The sequence below is a fragment of the Protomyctophum bolini genome (genome assembly GCF_963924005.1).
Source record: "Protomyctophum bolini genome assembly, chromosome: 17".
NCBI classification, from domain to species: domain Eukaryota; kingdom Metazoa; phylum Chordata; class Actinopteri; order Myctophiformes; family Myctophidae; genus Protomyctophum; species Protomyctophum bolini.
Window position 1 is genome coordinate 6,007,853 of NC_137878.1, and position 19,932 is coordinate 6,027,784.

General features: G+C 41.1%; 1 protein-coding gene across 1 annotated transcript in view; it reads left to right on the forward strand.

The window, feature by feature from the left end:
* The window catches only part of scin (scinderin), a 31,572-nt gene extending 12,042 nt beyond the window's left edge, over positions 1-19,530 (forward strand). The window contains exons 5-16 of the mRNA XM_080788023.1: positions 1-45; positions 708-840; positions 3,513-3,601; positions 4,630-4,845; positions 6,705-6,826; positions 8,405-8,495; positions 9,992-10,162; positions 11,286-11,466; positions 13,745-13,866; positions 14,491-14,568; positions 15,187-15,247; positions 18,068-19,530. The exon at positions 1-45 is cut by the window's left edge and continues 48 nt beyond it. Of these exons, the coding sequence (XP_080644149.1) occupies positions 1-45; positions 708-840; positions 3,513-3,601; positions 4,630-4,845; positions 6,705-6,826; positions 8,405-8,495; positions 9,992-10,162; positions 11,286-11,466; positions 13,745-13,866; positions 14,491-14,568; positions 15,187-15,247; positions 18,068-18,231 (1,473 nt within the window). The 3' untranslated portion in view covers positions 18,232-19,530. The remainder of the gene's footprint in view (positions 46-707; positions 841-3,512; positions 3,602-4,629; positions 4,846-6,704; positions 6,827-8,404; positions 8,496-9,991; positions 10,163-11,285; positions 11,467-13,744; positions 13,867-14,490; positions 14,569-15,186; positions 15,248-18,067) is intronic.
* Positions 19,531-19,932: the final 402 nt, after the last annotated feature.

The following is a 19,932-nucleotide window of genomic DNA, read 5'->3' on the forward strand; positions in this document are numbered from 1 at the left end:
ACAGTCGCAGACATGGCCAACAGGAAACTGGCAAAGCTTTACATGGTACGACTACTACTACGTGCACACACACACACGCACACACACACACACACACACACACACACACACACACACACACACACACACACACACACACACACACACAGTGGCTCATCATCATCACCACTGACATTTAGGCCTCACTCACACCTAAGACACACGCAAGACACACTTGTGTCCTGTGTGTTCTGTGTGTCATGGCCGCCTCGATGCATTTCCAATGGTTGGAAGACACAACCTTGTTGCATGGGGGGGGGGGGGGGGGGCAGAAGACAGCCATGCAACGGCCATGCAACAAGGCATGTGTCATGAAACCATGTGACTCCCATTGGAAATGCATTGAGGCGGCCATGACACACAGAAGACACAGGACACAATTAAGTGTGTCAAGACAGCCGTCTCAATATTGTGACCGCAGGGCCTTACATAATGGCTGTACGGGTGCTAATGGCTTAGTTTAGACAGTATTTGGTTTAGACTAGTCGGTTAGACCATGCAGTCATTAGTCCTACAACTACAACCTATCTCAAACCCTCACCCTAAACCTAACCTCCCACGGGGGCAGCACACCTGAACCTAACCGTAACCCATGTCTAACCAATTACTATAGTCTAAACTAAGTATCGCACCCCGGCTGTATACGTTGTCCGTTCTGTTGTCGCCAGATTTCGGACGCGTCCGGCTCCATGAAGGTCACCCTGGTGTCTGAGGAGAACCCGTTTCGACAGAGTCACCTGCTGCCCGACGAATGCTTCATTCTGGACAACGGCAAGAACAAGATGATCTTTGTGTGGAAAGGTATATTATACAACACCTATACTGCATATCTATTAGATCAGTGCGATAATATGTATGAAGGTTCAACTCCTGCTGTATCTATACACTAGCCCATTTTGGACTGAGGTCGATTTAAAAAGAAAAGGCTTCTAAATCCTAAAGAAAATCTGAAAAACCTCTGTTTCTCTGTCAGTGGTGCTCAACCTTTTTTATGTCAAGGACCCCCATAATTATCTCTATTGGGCCACGGACCCGCATCTTAAAATATGTAGTTCCAGACACCAAAAAAAGGAAATATTTTATTTAAAAATGTTCGCGCTGAAATAATATATATATATTCAAAGATTTGCGCCACACATTTTCACGATTCTTCAAAAATAGCAGATCTACAAGCTGTATGCTGTTTTTCAATAGCTACAGTAAAGTATAATATAATAATGCTTGAAACACCAAAAGGAGTTCCCGGCCCAAAATGGGTTAAAGCAGAGCGATAATAACTATATAAGCATTGTTTTATTTTATTCTATGGTCGTGGCTCTGTATAGAGGTTGGTCGTATATCTTCAATATTTGACTTTTATATTCTATAATGGAAGTCAACAGTTTACTGTATATTACGACCATGCAGAGCCATCTAATAGAAGAGTTACGACATTGAGGGGGCGGAAACCGAGCGCTCGAGCGCTGTTCATGCAGCCCTGAACTGAGACAAGCTGGAGTTGTATAAAAATACATTGTTTTCAACGAGGGGCGGCGCAAATAAGAGCTATTTTATGGCAGCTATTTTATCATGACAACTGTTTTAAAGTATTGTACAGTAACAATAAAGTCTATTTAATGTTTATGTTGTACTAATACTACAAAACAATGTAAAATTAAGGGATTTAAGATAATTTAAAGCTGTGCTGTTGCCTGCAGTCCCAACGCATTTCTGCCTATACTTCCGGCCCAGGACTTGTCCCAGTTGGTTGGTTGCCCCCCCGCTCACTAGAAGTCTATACGTAGGAGAGCCGCCATTGGACTGAAGCCCCATGAAGTGAACGCAGTTTGCGTAACTCTGTCTATATCATAAGGCTCTGGTTTACGACATGCACGGACACGTCAGGGGCTGAGATCGTGACCCGCATTTTCACGTTTTTTTCCTACTCTTTGTGTGTCTCATATAGGAGGGCTGTGGGCAGTTTAGAAACCGTCTTCCAGTGACATCATCATTAGGCATATTATTTTTTAAACAAGATTTCTTTACAAAAATTACAAAAATTGATTTTCATTATTGTGAGAACGATGGCTTCCATTTTCGCTTTTCAGGACTAGAAAGCCTGCCATTTTAATTAGCTTGTATTCCCCATCGATGGTGTCACTGGAAGACGGTTTCTGAACTGCCCACAGCCCTCCTATGAGACACAGACAGAGTAGAAAAAAATTGCACCATTTTTTCAAGATTATTAGTGAGGACCTATTATATGAAGATAGGTTGAAAAGTGGTGAAGTGGTCCTTTAACTGATATACAGTACTGACACATGTGGCCCTACTGTATATCGTGCCTTAACCTTTATCCCTAAACGTTTTTTTGCCATATTTTACTCTCTTGAAAAATATTTTAAAATGCTGATCCACACATTATGATCTTGTAGATTGGCTATTTTAACTATTTTAATAATAGTAATATATATTATATATATATATATATATGTAGTAAAAATGTCAAATACGTGCAAGATATAGCGCATGATGATTATATGGGCACATTTCCTAATAATGATGACTCAATGAGGTAACTGGGTACACTTACCCTTCTTGAGATTCTATTTCCCTTTTTCTGTGGAATGTCTGAACCTCAGACTTCCCAGTAATTCTGGCAACATAATGACACACTTCCACGGAACAACAGTGCACAAAAGGTTTAGTGCACTGTTCCATGGAAGAAAATACAAAATCTTCACTTTTGCTACATTTACTAAATGCATGCATGGTCAGGGGCCACACGCAATACCTTCACGGACCACCAGTGGTCCACGGACCACCTGTTGAAAACCCCCCTGCCCTAAATCATTGTGTGTGTATATTTCATTATGGCCGGGTGATATCTTCGTTTGCCCCCCCCAGAGGCGGCAGACAGTGTCGTTTCAACGGTGCTTATCACGGTCTCTGACAATGCAACAGGCTGCGCTGGTTTTGCATATCAGCATTGCGGATCTCATCTCCTCTATATATCCTGCAGTGCATGGTGGGAAGTAACTAAGTACTTTTACTTAAGCACTGTACTTAAGTACAATTTTGAGGTGTTTTTTTTTTTTTTTACTTTGCTTGAGTATTTCCAATTTCTACTCCACTACATCTCGGAGTCAAAATGTGTACTTTTACTCCATTGTTTGAAAACTTTAGTTACTAGTTACTTTGGCGCTTTTAATTTTGATTAGAAAACACACATTAACCACCGCAAACCCTACAACGCGACACATTGTGAGCTTGTAGATCTGCTATTTTCAATAGATTTTGTACACATTTCGAACTTATGTGAAACGGGACATTCTGCAATATGAGTACTTTTAAGTACATTTTGATGCCGATACTTTTGTACTTTCACTCAAGTACATTTTCAATCCCGTGCTTTTACTCGTAACGATCGTTTGCAGCATTGGTATACTTTTACTTGAGTAAAACAATTGAGTATACTTTGATATATCGTGCAGGTCAGAAGGCCAACCCCAGTGAAAGGAAAGAGGCCATGAAGACTGCGGTGGGTTTTATCGAACAGATGGGCTACCCAGCCAACACTAAGGTATATATAATGTGAATGTTATCAGCCAGTAACACTGATGCTTATACATTGCCAAAAATAGCCGATCGGCTATTTTCGTCATTGTAACAATGTCGTACAATGGGTTATAAATCAGGGCGTGGCCCATTGATCAGGGCGAGTAGTAGTACACTATACACCCCCAGGACATGACGCTATGCCGAGTGCCCAGCCAGGAGGCATTGGGTATACATTGCATTATACTTTGTTTATTTGGACAGGACAATGCATATTAATGGACGTCACATGGACGTAAATACACCGGATATAGCACAGTTGCTCATTTTCATCCGCAGTCCTCAAAGGGCACAGAAAACGGAAAAGCAGACGGTCAAACCACTGACATAGAAACATAGCGTTTTCAGAAAACTGTCAGGATTTAGAAGACATTTTGTTAGAATTGTCTTCGGGTCTAAATGGGTTGACCTCTACCTGTCACGGTTCAGGACAGGCATGTGTTGGACCCAAGCGCAGACAAAAAGACAGGCAGGTCGAATACAAGGGGGTTTATTAACCAAAAAAACAGGAGATCGGGAACAAACACTGGAACACGAGGAAACAAGGAAAAACTAGGAGCAGGGCAAAATACTAGGAACAAGGACAATCACGAGGAACAAAAAACCACTGACAACATTTTACGAACGAACAAGGAACTGAACACACAAGGGCAAACTTATAGACATGGGATAACTAGACACAGGTGAACACCACTGACAATCAACACTGGGATAGGCTGGGGAACCAAGGGGGACACAGGTGGAAACACTGGCCAATCACAGGACTAGTGAGACAAGACAGGAACAGAACTATACAGGGGCAGACAGGAAGACACAAAACAAGACTACAAAATAAGGGTTCACAGTGTAGAGCAAAACTGCAACTAAGAAACAAGGAAAAATATCACAGTACAAAATCACAGTAAAACACTAACTAACTAAAACCATGAAACAGGGGCACACAAGAAAACATAACGCAAGTCTCAGACTGTGACCCACCTCTGATCTATACAGATCCAGGTTCTCCCAGAAGGCGGGGAGACTCCCATCTTCAAGCAGTTCTTCTCGGGCTGGAAGGAGCGGAACCAGAGTGAGGGCTTCGGGAAGGTCTTCGTCACCGAGAGGATCGCCAGGATCCAGCAGGTGGAGTTCGACGCCTCCAAGCTCCACGAGTCCCGCCACATGGCAGCCCAATACAACATGGTGGACAACGGCACTGGGGACACACAGGTAGGCCTTGACCAGGGACAAATTAGCCATTGGGCCAGTGGGGGCCATGGCCCAGGGGGCCTTGGCTCTCAGGGGTCCTTCGGGGAAGTTGGACCGCGCAGTACTAGGTTTGACGCCCTGAAAAGTGCTTCTGGGGCCCTTCATTGGCCAAAGATTTAGTTAAATTTAGGTCAAAAACATGATAAAAACATGGAAAAAGACGAAAATGTTGTGCTCACACGCACTATGGGGGGGGGGGGGCCCTGCAAATATTACCGGGCCAGGGGCCCTCGTTGGGGTTAATCCGTCCCTGGGCCTGACAGGTATACAACATGGTGGGTTTTTTTTTGTTGCTATTTTGCTTCCTAATCCTAAACATGTTGTTTTTCAAACTAAAGCAAAATAAACATTCAAAATACAGATGTAGATGTTTATTTTGTAGTTTATTTTAGCCAATGACAGCTTGTTCTGCTGGGTGAAAATCCACCCTCTCGTTTCATGACTGGTTGTTGGTATACAAAGGAAGTGACCATATTTGGATAAAAGCACAGTCAGGTCGAGGTCCAGACCTTTCCAATGATATATGTCATTATTTGTTGTTGCCAAGGTTTGGATGAGATATTTTGTCTCAAAATAGTGGCTTCAAATAAAACGTTTTGGAATTTTACAATACAAATCTCCAAAGGCTGTTTTCTCAAAATGGGTTTTAAGAATCTCCACTTCAGTTGCACTCACATACACCAAACTTTCCAGTCTTATTCATAACTATATTCTGCAGGAATTTACAGAGGGGTTTGTTGATCTTTCACAGCCTGATTTACATCAAATTTTATACCTAAAAACATGCAGAAAATTTGTTTTTTTTAATGCCTATGCCGACACTATTTTCTGATTTGTGGAGTGATAATTTTAGAGATATCTAAAATCCCCTGTAATTTGTTTCGTCTCAAATATGTCAACAAAATGAAACAATAATTTTTAACCTTTATCTGATCTTCAGATTTATCGTCTTGAAATGTATACAAATGAGTGCATATAATGCCTAATTTGCATATTTAAACATATAAATTCAGAAAACTTGTAATACAAAAAATCTTAGTTTTAATATAAGTAATCAACTGGAGTTGATTGGGTTTCATTGTTTCATTGTGATAGCTATTAGTTAACTTTTTTTCCCTATTCACCTACAGTACCATGTCTCACCATATCCATACTGCAATGTAGCACTCTGTTACAAGAAAAATATCCGGAATTAAACATTTACTTGCAACAAAATGTAATTAAAAAGTACTCATTAAAAAAAAAATCAAAATAGCAAATCTACAAGCTCACAATGCGTCGCAACGCGGGCATTGTTGCGGGGCATTGTGAGCTTGTAGATCGGCTATTTTTTACAAAAGTACAATATTTGCCTCTGAGATGTAGTGGAGTAGAAATAAAAGTTTGGGAATTGGAAATACTTGAGTAAAGTACAAAAGCTCAAAATTGTACAAAGTACAGCATTTAAGTAAATGCATTTAGTTACTTTCCACCACTGAAAGCCCTGCTGCTGATACCTGGGATGCCAAGCAAACTAGTGAGTTTAGTTAAGTATTTAAAACAAAATAGAAAAATCCATTGGAATCGTCGATTAGGCTAGGAAAATATAAGGCATAACCCATTCTGGGCAGTAACCCCTTTTGGTGTTTTAAGCATTATGTTATAGGCTACTTTACCTATTGAAAAATAGCAGATCTACAAGCTCATAGTGCGGCATTAAAAAAAGTAAAGTGGGGCGAAATTTGACATTATATTATATATATTTATATTATATTTTGAGTTATATATAACTCGTATCTTTGCTTCTTTCAACCCCTATCATTGTTGCTGTTGTTGTACAGATCTGGAGAGTGGAGAGCGGTGGCAGGGTCCCTGTTGACCCCCAAACCTACGGTCAATTCTACGGTGGAGACTGTTACATCATCCTGTACACTTACAGAGGAGGACTGGTCATCTACACCTGGTAAAGCCTGAGTTATACTGTTACATCATTCTGTGCACTTATATAGAGGACTGGTCATCTACACCTGGTAAAGCCCTTTCGTTTTTTTTTCATGTCATGTGAAAGCAGGGAATCATATAGCTTCAAATTGACATGTTTGGTTGTTCAGTTTGACCCACCAGTTTTGGAGATGTATGGCTTATAGAGTAATGTCTTGCAGAGAAACAGTGAGTTGAGAAAACAGGCCTGAAAGGTTCACTTCTGTGGTCTCTATAACATTACACACCTAGCAACATGTTTAAGCATTTATTTCACATGTCTTCTGTGGTCTCTAACATTACACCTAAGCTACATGTTTAAGCATTTATTTCATAATTTACATGTCGATTTCAGCTCTGATATTTATTTCAGACATGCTCTAGTTAGTATGTGAAGAGTCTGCCTGTGCTATTAACTCATTTTGAAGAAAAAAAACCAATATAATAGGTTTTTCTCCTCTGGTGAAAAGCTGGAATTTGCGCGATGGCAGGCTCTCAGGCAAATCTGGTCACACATGTACAGTATAATAGATGTATTGTATAGATACAGAGTATAATATTTAGCTTCGAGCACTCTATATAACGGAATTGATTTGCATACCCTGCATCGTTTTCTCTCTCTCTCTCTCTCTCAAGTTCACTGTGCTTCCTGATTTGATTATCAGCAGGGACGTGCAGAGAGTGTTAGAGAGGCAGGGGCTGAAATCCCCTAAGAGGACAAAAATAGCGAAACTAGCAGATCTACAAGCTCACAACGTGTCGCAGCGCGACACATTGTGAGCTTGTAGATCTGCTTGTAGACCCAGCACTCTTTATAGCTATAAAGAGATGCGGTGTAACAACATCAATTTCTAAATATATGTGTCCGGCGCAAAATACTGTGTTCACGCTCAGGAGACTTCGGAAAAGAAAGCAATTCTCCTGAATGCTTGCCTTCCGGGCATCACTTCACTACATCTCAAAGACAAATAATGCACTTTCGACTCCACTACATTTCTAGGAAGGGGAAAAATACCATATGAATATTTAAAATATAGTGAAAATACCAGATCTACAAGTTCAAAACACATGTAGATCGGTTGTAGATCTGCTGTTGTCACTATTATTGATATGTTGTTATTGATTGTTTGTCTTTCCGGAAAATCTATGATTTCTTTTTTTTTTTTTACATAATTCACACAAAATTGACAAAGGCTATACTTTCAGTCGGTTCCAGAGTAATTGACCAGGAGTAGCCTATACTTTGACTGAGGTTGTGTTGAATAATTATTTTATCCACCACTGGTTAACCCATTTAGACCTGACAGTTTTCTGAAATACCTATGTTTCTATATCAGTGGTGCTCAATATTTCATGTCAAGGACCCCAAACATTATATGTATTTGGCCACTGACCTGTTATTCCAGGGACCCCCCCCCAAGCTCGTAGCGCGGCACTCTGTGCCACGCTACGAGCTTGTAGATCTGCTATTTTTCAATAGCTTTAAGTATAACATAATGCTATTAAAACACCAAACCCTTCCCGTCCTGAATGGCTTCTTGGTGTCTTGTTTTCATTGCAGGCAGGGCATGGGCAGCTCCCTGGATGAGGTGACAGCCTCTGCCTTCTTGACGGTGGAGCTGGACAAGTCCCTAGGAGGACACGCTGTGCAGGTAATAACAATGTTTAACGTGATATTAGATTAGAAACACCTGCAGGGGCCGGGGTCACGGTGGCACAGTCGGTAGTGCTGTCCCCTCACAGCTAGAAGGTCCTGGGTTCGATTCCCGCTGTGGACGCCGTGGGCGCTGGCAGTGTGTTTCCTCCATCAGTGCCCATATACCCGAGGCGGGGTTGGCGAAAGGGCCTTTCTGCGTGGAGTTTGCATGTTCTCCCCGTGTCCCCTAGGGTATAGGTACCCTCACATGTTCTCCCCGTGTCCCCTAGGGTAGGTACCCTCACATGCATCTCCCTGTGTCCCCTAGGGTAGGTACCCTCCCTCACATGTTCTCCCCGTGTCGCCTAGGGTAGGTACCCTCACAAAAAACATGCAGTAATCCTGGTCTCTAAACTGCCTCCCCCTGGCCAGCCGGGGCGCCTGTTGGAGGGGAAAGGAACTGGTTGGAATAATGTGTTCCTTCCACGCGCTATGTCCAACCAGGGAAACTTGGACACTCATGCATGAAGGAACTAAGGAAGCATGAGTTCAAGTCCGTTGCTCTCCCCATGTCCCCCATATGTGGGGACTAGGTTGGCGGAGGGTGTGTAGAGCCCAGGATCACATTAGATATTTGACACAGGGGTGAAAAATGGGTTACAACATCGTGGGATAAAAATGTAATAAGGAACACGTGCCGAAGAAAAGACGCCTACTGAACAAATCGTGTCTGTTCTTTAGGTTGTACGGCTTGAATGAGATTTTAAAACATTTAAAACAACACAAATACTGTCTATATTGTCCTAATTTTACATCATGTTACGCCACTTATACAACAATAATAATAATAATAATAGTAATAATAATAATAACTTTTATTGTATCATTATTTATATGGCACTTTGCATATATCATTAAAACAAGTGTCAGGAAATCATTAAAAACAAATCCAATCACTTTGTTGACTTCGTTGCAGTGCATACTGAGCAGTGAATTGTGCTAAAGCGCCACCTGGTGGGTGCTGTTAGCCATGGTTGCATGGTTTTTCTTCAGTATACAGTGTGAATCAGTGTTGGTTTTTGGCAGCACATTTTGATTTCAGTTTTAGTCATAGTCTCTTGAATAGTTTTCATTTCGTTTTAGTCACATTTTAGTCACCTGGAATGTCTTAGAGTTTTAGTCGACTAAATGTCATAAGATTTTAGTCGACTATAAAATGCATTTTGGCGGGGCTTGATGCTGTCGTAATAACAGTTTTTACACTTGCTGAAAATAGCAGATCTACAAGCTCACAACGCGTCGCGCTGCAACGCGTTGTGAGCTTGTAGATCTGCTATTTTCAGTACGCAACCATAAGTGTAAAACGACTTATACTGGACGTGTGACCTCATCAGGTCGGAGTCAGAGTATCTCACGCTAAGGAGCCGCCACCGCCACCACCTGGTGGGTGCTTTTAGCCATGTTTTTTTAGTGTGATATGAACATATTCCCCTTCCTGTGTGACCTCATCAGGTCAGAGTGTCTCAAGGGAAGGAGCCGCCACATCTCCTGAGCCTCTTCAAGTCCAAGCCTCTCATCATCTACAGGAACGGCACCTCCCGCCAGGGAGGTCAGACGCCTGTGCCACAAACGCGCCTCTTCCAGGCACGCAAGAACTTTGACACCATCACGAGGATCGCTGAGGTAAGGACGCCATGCAGGGACGTGCACACATAGACATCAAAGGGGGTGTAGCGGCTCCCGTAGCAGAAATATGACAACGCTCCGACTGATGTCTTTAAGGGTCTTTTATTTTCCCATGTTGAACAACGTGAAAACTGTAACAAAAAACATACATACATTCTCTTACACCGTGGAATTGCAATGTGAATGTCCTTGTTTTTCGGTCAATCATGACTTCCGGATTATTATTATTGTAAACAAAGTACACAAACAATCAACGGAACTACGACAATATTTACAAACAAAGAACCAAACAACATGTAACGTACCGTGTGCGCCTTCTGCGATTCTTTAGGAGCTACTCTGAATTCTCTTCTATATCTCTTATTATTTCCGGACACTCTTGCAGAGTGGAGTGAGACGGGGTCCTCTCACCCCGGCCACTCGGCTTAATCTGCCTGAGCCGGCTCACACCGGTGCCATTAATGCTACTCACAGGGCTCTTACTGCACGCCCTCAACACGTCACAGCCTCGACCAGGCACCACACACGGCATGCAAATACACTGTACCCAGATAAACATACCTCTAATGTTCACATTAGAAATAAAATAGAATAGAAAATAGAAATAGAAAATAGAAATAGAAAATAGAAAATACCCATTATTGGGACAGTTACAGGGGGGCTTCAAAGTTCAGCCCCTGCCATTTACCCCGTCTGTAAAACAACTGCCCTCAACCAGACCACGAACGCATATAGCGTTTACTACTGTACACGGTGAAAGAGATGCAAATGCCCCTCCTCTCCTTTCCATGCCATGCCGGAAGGCAGCATTCAGGAGAATTGCTTTTTTTCCCTCCTGAACTTGAACACAGTAAGAGTGCTGGTAAAAAAACCTTTTAAAATAGTTCAAATAGCCGATCTACAAGCTCACAATGTCTCGATGTATAGATTGGCTAGTTGAACTATTTTCAAATGTTTTTCAAAATAGTAAAACAAAATGGCAAATACATTTAGGGATAAGGGATAAGGGTGGCGCAAGATGGAGCCCAAACGGTCTCATATCCCGATATCAATATAATGTGAATATATTGATATAAATTACATTGATTTAACGATTTCCCGTCACATTTTTCCCTTGCAGGTTGAGGCCAGCGCCGCCAGTTTAAATTCCAACGATGCCTACCTACTGAAGAGGCCCAGCGGGCAGCAAGGGTATCTGTGGGTGGGCAAGGGTTCCAGCGCTGAAGAGGAGAGAGGGGCAGAATACATGAGCACAGTGCTGAGCTGCCCCACCAAGCGTCTCACAGAAGGACAGGAACCAGGTATAGTTAATCCTTATGCTTCATTTATAGGCTATACTCCTTCATATGATGGTATATCACACACTGAACATAGTCGCTCAATAAGCTCACAGCACGTTGTAAATGGTAAACGGTGCATATATGCAGTATAGTGCTTTTAACCAAACCGATTTACATAGATTGTGCATTACATTCAACCTTTCGTACACCGATGGTGGAGGAAATTGTATGTTTTATTTTTTTTGTGTGAACACTGTAGGCCTATTTGTTACTATTGGTTCGTTGTCTCTGTTAAATGCAGAGCGACTTCACTGTTTTAGCTGATAATCTTGTCTGTTTTAAATTTCAATTATATTTTTATTGTATACATCTTTGTGTGGACCCCAGGAAGACTATAGCGACCACTTTGTGGAAGCTAATGGGCATCCGAATGAAGAATAAAGAATAGACCATGCAACCTGCACATCAGGAGCAATTAGGGGTTCAGAGTCTTGCTCAAGGGCACTTCGACACTAACTATGGGGTAGCCCTGCATTGAACCGGCCACTCTACCCCCGAGACGAGTCAACGTGTCACGTTGTGACACGTTGTGAGCTTGTAGATCTGCTATTTTAGGCACACGACAACAAAGTATGAATCAGGCTATAATTACGCTATGATTGCTTTTTTGTTATTGTTTTTTACAGCTGTACATCACTATAGGAATTGTTCATGTATATTCCAAGATCAGGGATTATTAAACAACTTTCTTTAGGCAACAATCTGTGGTTTACACCGAAACGTCTGGGTTTCCGAGGCTAGTTTACAGTTACACCCGACCCGTAAGCTAGTCTGTAAGCCAGACAAATACAGATAGCCTACTGTACACGTGTGGCTATATATAAAAACGCCATTTGACACGTCAGGGCTGCTTATAAGACAACCACAATGTCCATAGTCGTTATTGAGCACCTCCCCTGTAACACTTGAGGCTTATAAGTACTTGTACTTTGCTTTGGTATACTTCATTAATAGTTGTTTGAGGTTTGAGTAAGTATTTGAAGCAGCAACGTCTGGTCACAGACACAGTCCTCCCTTTATAATTGCGTTACAAAATGTTTCTCAAAACAGGCTCCCTCGGACATAATCGTTTTCATTTAGGCAATGATATCAAATATGGGTACAAATGTACCCTAAACAGGTCAGTTTAGTTCCATGTGTACACTCTCAGAGTTAAATAAACACTGAGGATTTCACAGTGGTGGGCATGCAGAGATCCAAATCATATCAAATCATGGCCTAATAATGCATATGGAACTGGGGGGTCTTTGATATTAATAGACGTTTAGTCTAGAACCCCATCATAAAGTTCTATGCTAGGGTACACTAGTAATACTTTACACCAATTCTCCACCGAAAGTATAGTCAACCTATACAAACTCACAGTTGTGTTGCATTGTGACGTGTTGTGAGCTTGTAGACCGGCTATTTTCACAGAATGTTCACCCCAGAATAGGGATGCTATAGGCTATAGTACTATACAGGGGCTTTAGCTGTTGAGAAATAGCAGATCTACAAGCTCGTAGGGCGCGCTATGAGCTTGTAGATCTGCTATTTATTTTGAAAGATCGTGAAAACGTGCACATTTTTGAACATAATTATATTCTTTCACAGCGAACGTTTTTAACTCAAATCTTTGCTTCTGGGTGGGTCCCTGGAACTACATATTTTCAGATGGGGGTCAGCAACCTATTACATATGATGTCTGGGGTCCTTGACATGAACTATAGAGCGAGCAGTCCCGCCCCCTTTCATGACGACGCCAGGCCCAGGAAATCATTCCCAATGCATTTTTCCCATAGACATTTTAAAAAAGTATTTATTTAAAGACCTTTTAAGCGTCGTACAAAGCCTCAACTCGAGTTGTGACAAATCATGACGACAATCACACAATATTTTGGACCAAACAAATAATTACAAATTACAAAAATGTGTTGTAACCTGCCGTTTTCTTCTTCTTTCTAATTATTTGTTCGGCCCGAAAGATTGTGTTTGTTGTCATGATTTCTCACAACTCGAGTTGGCTTTTTGTAGGAGGCTTAAAAAGGTCTTTAAATAAATACTTTTTGAAATGTCTATGAGGAAAATGAACGGGGAATCATTTCCTGGGCCCTGGTAGGGTGGCGGGACCCCGCTGATATAAAAACATAGGTATTTCGGAAAACTGTCAGGATTTAGAAGAACTTTTGTGAGAATCGACCTCGGGTCTAAATGGGTTTAAAACCTCCACCATTGTGACCTTCTCTGGTTTGTATTGCAGCTGATTTCTGGGCGGCGTTAGGGGGTAAACAAGAGTACCAGACCTCCGCCAGCCTGGAGAGTCAGAGCACGTCTCCGCCACCTCGTCTGTTCGGATGCTCCAACAAGACGGGCCGGTTCACCGTGAGTACGCCGCCGTGTTGACCTGACTCTGCCAGATGGGGGCGGTATTGACTACCCTATGTTCCCCACAAATGTGTGTAGCAAGCTTCTTGGATCTGGCAGCGTCAGGTTACCGCCGTGTTGCCGGACTACACGAAAGACAAAGACAATGTTTATAAAAAAAATTCATACTTTACTGTGTGTACATGATTTGAACACGCACAGTGCATCATTATCAGACTTAAATGTAGGCCTACCTCTTGTTTATGCACAAAAACAGTGGATGTACAGTTTTAGTACATTATTTTAATCATGTACTTTACATTACTTTTAAAGAAATAATTATATAATATATATATATATTATATATTATATATATTACATCACTCTTCCTTAGTGCCAACTCTTTCAAAATGTGATACTTTAAATATTACTTGCAACCTAAATTAATTACTTATTGTACAATATTACTTTGCGCATGCATTAATATGTTATTATTACTTGCATTCTTCTTTTGTTAAGTTCACAATTTACATTTCCTTCACACATACCGGTGTAGCAACCGTAAGATGTATTACCCTCAGTATTGAAATAAGTTATTGCGTTATTAATATGTAAGTTAATGGACACATGGTGCTGTTACAGGTTGAAGAGGTTCCAGGGGACTTCACGCAGGCTGACCTGGCAGAAGATGATGTGATGCTGTTAGATGTTTGGGACCAGGTACGGAGCTGTAGAAAATAATCCATACAGTCAAATTAATACAACGCCATGTGTTCATTGGGCGGGAACCCCTTTTGGTGTTTCAAGCATTATGTTATACTTTAGCCATTGAACAATAAGAGATCTACGCCGCGCTATGAGCTATTTTTTAAAGAAAATGTGTGGCCCAAATCTTTGAATATATATTCTTTCAGAGCGAACATTTTTAACTAAAATATTTGCTTCTGGGAGGGGGGGGGCAACATATTTTCAGATGGGGGTCCGTGGCCCAATAGAGATAATTCTGGGGGTGCTTGACATGTAATAGGTTGAGCACCTGCACTGACATAGAAACATGGGTTTTTCAGAAAAATGTTAGGATCTAGAAGCCTTTTTTTTAATCGACCTCAGTCCAAAATGGGTTAACTCTGATTATGTACAAAATGTAATCAGTGGTTACATCTGTGTGTATTATGCACGTTTCAAAAAATGCCAAATGAATGTCATTGTGAAATAAATGAGAAATATGTATGGGTGTATTGTATGTATTGGGTGAGCATGCAAAGTCAACCAAACCCGACTACTAACTACACCGAACGAACGAACACACGCAAACTAACATTGTCCATCTGTCTGTAGGTGTTTGTCTGGATAGGCCAGGATGCCAATGAGATTGAGAGGACAGAATCTGTCAAAGCGGGTGAGTTTCTCACAACTCACCTTCACATTAATGCTTAAAGGGGCATTACACTCATTTTCAACATTTTACTATGTCATTAAGATACCTTAGACTAGAGGTGTTGTGTGGAAATAACACAAAAGTTCCCCCGATTTCTTGTTTCCTAGAACTGGAGGTCTGAAAGAAAGAAAAAAACCATTGACATTGTGAAACACATCTTGATGATGTCATCAAGATGTGTTTCAAGGTTCAAGTTTATGTAGTGTCCCCAAAGGGCAAATTGTGTTGCAGCATAGACAGTGCATTAAACAATGAAACAGTACAAATAAAACAAACACAGTTCACATAGCGGATACCAAAGTACAAAAGTGCACATAACCGTTAAAGTGCTATGGGATAAGTGCACGTTGGCCATAGAAAGGGCGTGTGCATAGACATTAGGCACGAGACCAATACAGTAACAAGTGCTTGTCATAAGATTATCTCCTTGATCTACCCACAGCAGCATTCAGTGTGCAGATAGAGACAGGGACAAAGGGATGTTTTGTGCCTGTTTTTTTGTGGCACAATAAGGGGCTCGCAAGCGCAGGCCGGATTGGAGAATGTTGTACTCTCCGCGTAGTGGGTGAGCAGCATCAGAACGGATACACAGGGCTTTGTTAAGCACCTGTTTCTTAAAGATATGGTCTAGGCTGTTCATTTGTGAGCCAATTATCTTAAAGGCCACTTTTACAGGGAGTTCTTGTCTCTGATGAGTGATATTGCCATACCAACAGATAATCGAAAAAGAAATGACAGACTCGATATAGGCACTGTAAAACAGTTTCATCAGAGTCTTGTCGACATTGGGCCTCATGCGCCAACCGTTCTTAAGAAGTTCTTAAGAGGAAATTTGTTCTTTGTTTTTCTTAAGAGCAAAAAAGGCACCCTAAGAGTGCTTCACAGTGTGCGTAGATTCTGTTCTTACCTACGAACAAATGACAGCTAAGAAAACAATAAGGGATCCCAAAACCTTCTTAAAAACGTCCTAAGTGGGTCTTAAGAACTTCTTAAGAACGGTTGGCGCATGAGGCCCATTAAGCTGCAAGAAGGCGTTGTCACACCAGGATAGAAAGTCGTCTACCACTTGCCCGTGACAGTTCTCATCATTATCAAGCAGGCTGACGATGACCGAGTCGTCAGCGTACTTAATGATGAATCTGTTGTGGAAATGGCTAACACAATAGTTGGTATAAAGAATGTAAAGAAAGGCAGATAAAACACAACCCAAGAATCCAGCCCACCAGACAAGTAACTACACCAAAGGAGTTAACCAGTTTATCAACCAAAACATGGTATGGTATTAAATGCTGAGGAAAAAAATCAACAAAGAGCAGCCTTTCATGGGTTTTGCTACCTTCAAGGTGTTTGTGCAAAGTAAAGTGACAAGTGCATCTTGAACGCCCCTTCCACGCAGACTGGAGGGAGTCCAGTAGGCGCTCAGTTTTTGCCACGAGCTCGGACTTGATTACATTTTCGAATTGTTTCATAATCAAGGAAGTTAGAGCAACAGGTCTGAAGTCATTGAGCGTTTGGGGCTTATTGCTCTTGGGCACCGGAACTATAGTGGACTGTTTCCAGAGGGATGGCACCTTTTGCTGGAAAATAGATAGATTAAATATTAAATGTTTTGGGCCGAACAAATAATTAGAAAGAAGAAAAAAACGGCAGGTTACAACACTTTTTTTTGTTGTTTTTCTTCTTTGTAATTATTTGTTGTTTGGTCCAAAATATTGTGTTTGTTGTCATGATTTGTCACGACTCGAGTTGGCTTTGTACGACGCTCAAAAGGTCTTTAAATAAATACTTTTTGAAATGTCTTTGGGGAAAATGCATTGGGAATTATTTCCTGGGCCTGGCGTTGTCATGAAAGGGGGCTGCGATACTCTAGTTCCACACTCACTCCAGAGGGGCCACGTTGCATAATACTGTCGTATAGAAAAGATAGCCGATCTACCAGCTCAAAACGTGTCGCACTGCGACGCGTTTTGAGCTCGTATAGGTCGGCTATTTTTGCTATTTGAATTGAAAGCCTGTTTTTCTGTTTTTGCTATTTTTGGAATTGCAATCCTGAAAAGTAACCATTTTATTTCATTTCAAGTGTATTTAGTTATAGTTAGTTATGTTAACTTGAACTAAATATAAATACATTGGACATAAAATAGGCAACATTTTAATAGTTGTCATTAGGCTACATAATATAGACTGGAGTAATTAAAGCGGGTTATGTTTGCACGTTAGGAACAGCTGAAATCAATGATATATCAGTATTCTGATATTAACCTGCGCCACATGAAAAGGCTGGTGCTATGGTTTTATTTTAAATATGTTAACATATTATTATGCCAATATATGGCAAGTATAATGCAGAATATAGCCTATGCTGCATATATATGCCATATTCAGGTTCATGTATGTGTATACATAGGAAATGTATGTCTCTATTATAGATTATGAATGGAGAAGGGCACCCGCACACTCATATAGCTGAGTGTGTGCGTTCCCTTCTCTTTTCCTGTGTCACTTTTTGAACCCAGCACCTCCACGAAGTGTATTATACTATAGTTTCTATATAGCTTATGCAATTTATATTTCCATGTGGGGGGGTGTGTCTATAGGTCAGGAGGTAACAGCATGGCCAAAAAGGTTTGGGAACCGCTGCTCTACACTGTCCTCTAAAAAACTAATCCTCATATACAGCTTTAAACTGGGTTAACCCCTAGCTCTGTTAGCTCATACAGGATCATGCTATCATCTCGACTGTTGTGATCTTCTTTGAGACTTGTATTTGTGTCCTTGCAGCCAAGCAATACATCGAGACGGACCCAGGCGGCCGCGACAAGCGGACTCCAGTGGTCATCGTCAAGCAGAACCACGAACCACCAACATTGACCGGCTGGTTCCTGGGGTGGGACCCCTCCTTCTGGAGCCCAGAGGCCGCAAACATCAGGGCACTCAAACTTTAGGGACTTCATTTCGCCATCATATATGAATGAGATTTGTGCTTTAAAGCATTATCTTATACTTTAGCTATTGAAAAATGGCAGATCTACAAGCTGAAACTTGTAGGTCTGCTATCTGCTATTTTATTTAAGTCATGAAAATGTGGCGCAGATCTTTGAATATATATTCTTTCAGAGCGAACGTTTTTAACTCAAATATTTGCTTCTGGGGAGGGGGGGCCCTGGAAGAACATATTATCAGATGGGGGTTGGCGGCCAAATATACATTTTTTGGGGTCCTTGACATGAAAATGTTTGAGAACCACTGACATAGGAACATAGTCAGGATTTAGAAGACATCTGTAGAATCATTCTCAGGTCTAAAATGGATTAACAAACAGAAAATTGCAAATCCCAAACACGTGCAGGACATTTTCTGCTGTTTCTTTTCATGCATGCTGCAGCATAACTTTTTTTTTTTGTGTTTATTTAATGACTTTTTTAATATGACTGCTTATTTTATTTTACTCTAATGTATTTCCATGCTTGCTGAACAGTTTTTATGTTTTTTTTGTTGTTGGGTTTTTTTTTACTCTGATGTATTAAACTGAAGTACAGCTTCTTCGCCACAGGGTGGTGATCAAGTAACATATGAATGAATAGTCACGGATTTGAACATACATTAGTAGGCCTAAAATAAATATCATGTAATCCCCAGTTTGTCTTGGGGTGGGAATCTGAAATAAAAAAGATGACTGTTTTGTAGCCTACTTTGCATATGAATAGAATATCGACAATATTAACTAAATTAGCTTGTTCACCCACCCTCGCGTCCAGCTCACTTATAATAAAGTGATGTAGACAGAGACTTAATCTATACAGTGTTCATTCATGTGTATTCTCATAGGGACCATGTCAATGGCGCTATTTCCTGGGTGATTGTGATCATCAAACACTTGTCTGCTATCTGACCTGAATCTATCAACACTAGCCCATCCTCTTTACTGAAATATGCATAGGCATATCAATGTACTTAGTTAATGGTGCTGTGTTACATTTGCAAAGTGATTTACAACAGAACAGTTGGAGGAGGGGGGGGGGATCATAACCATGCACCTAATTTATTTCTAGGCCTACTTATTATGACATCATGCTTCACAATTATAGCCCACATCATATTATAATGTCAGGGACTAAATAAGGACAGCTGGGTACTTTGGAAATTGGGGGCGGTTCATAGTAATGGCCTTATGAATGTCAAAATGTTCTTTTTGTTTTTGTTTTTTTACATTGCCTTCATTTATGAAAAAATAAATACATTTGAAAACTGCTGTGGCGTCAGTGTTAAAACTTTAAACGTTTAGTCTGCAACTTTCACCATAGGTTTAGCAGAGAGCAATCTAATCTAATCTACATTCCATCATCCCTCAGGCTATTAAACTACTACTACTTTCGCAATTTTCATACTTTTCGCGGTTGCTTCAAAGTTTAAATTCATATTAAAGAAAGTGACAGAAACCATCATGGACAGAAAGAAACAGGTGGTGTTATTATGGGGGTGTGTCGTTAATGACAAGTGAACGACCGGCGTCTGTCTCCGCCAATCAGATTGGCTATAAACGATAGAACGTCCAACACCGTGGCGATTTTAGCCAATCACCGCCGGGGGCATGGGCATTGGGGGGCGGGTTAAACGCGGGGGTTTATTAAAATCCTCTTCGCCGG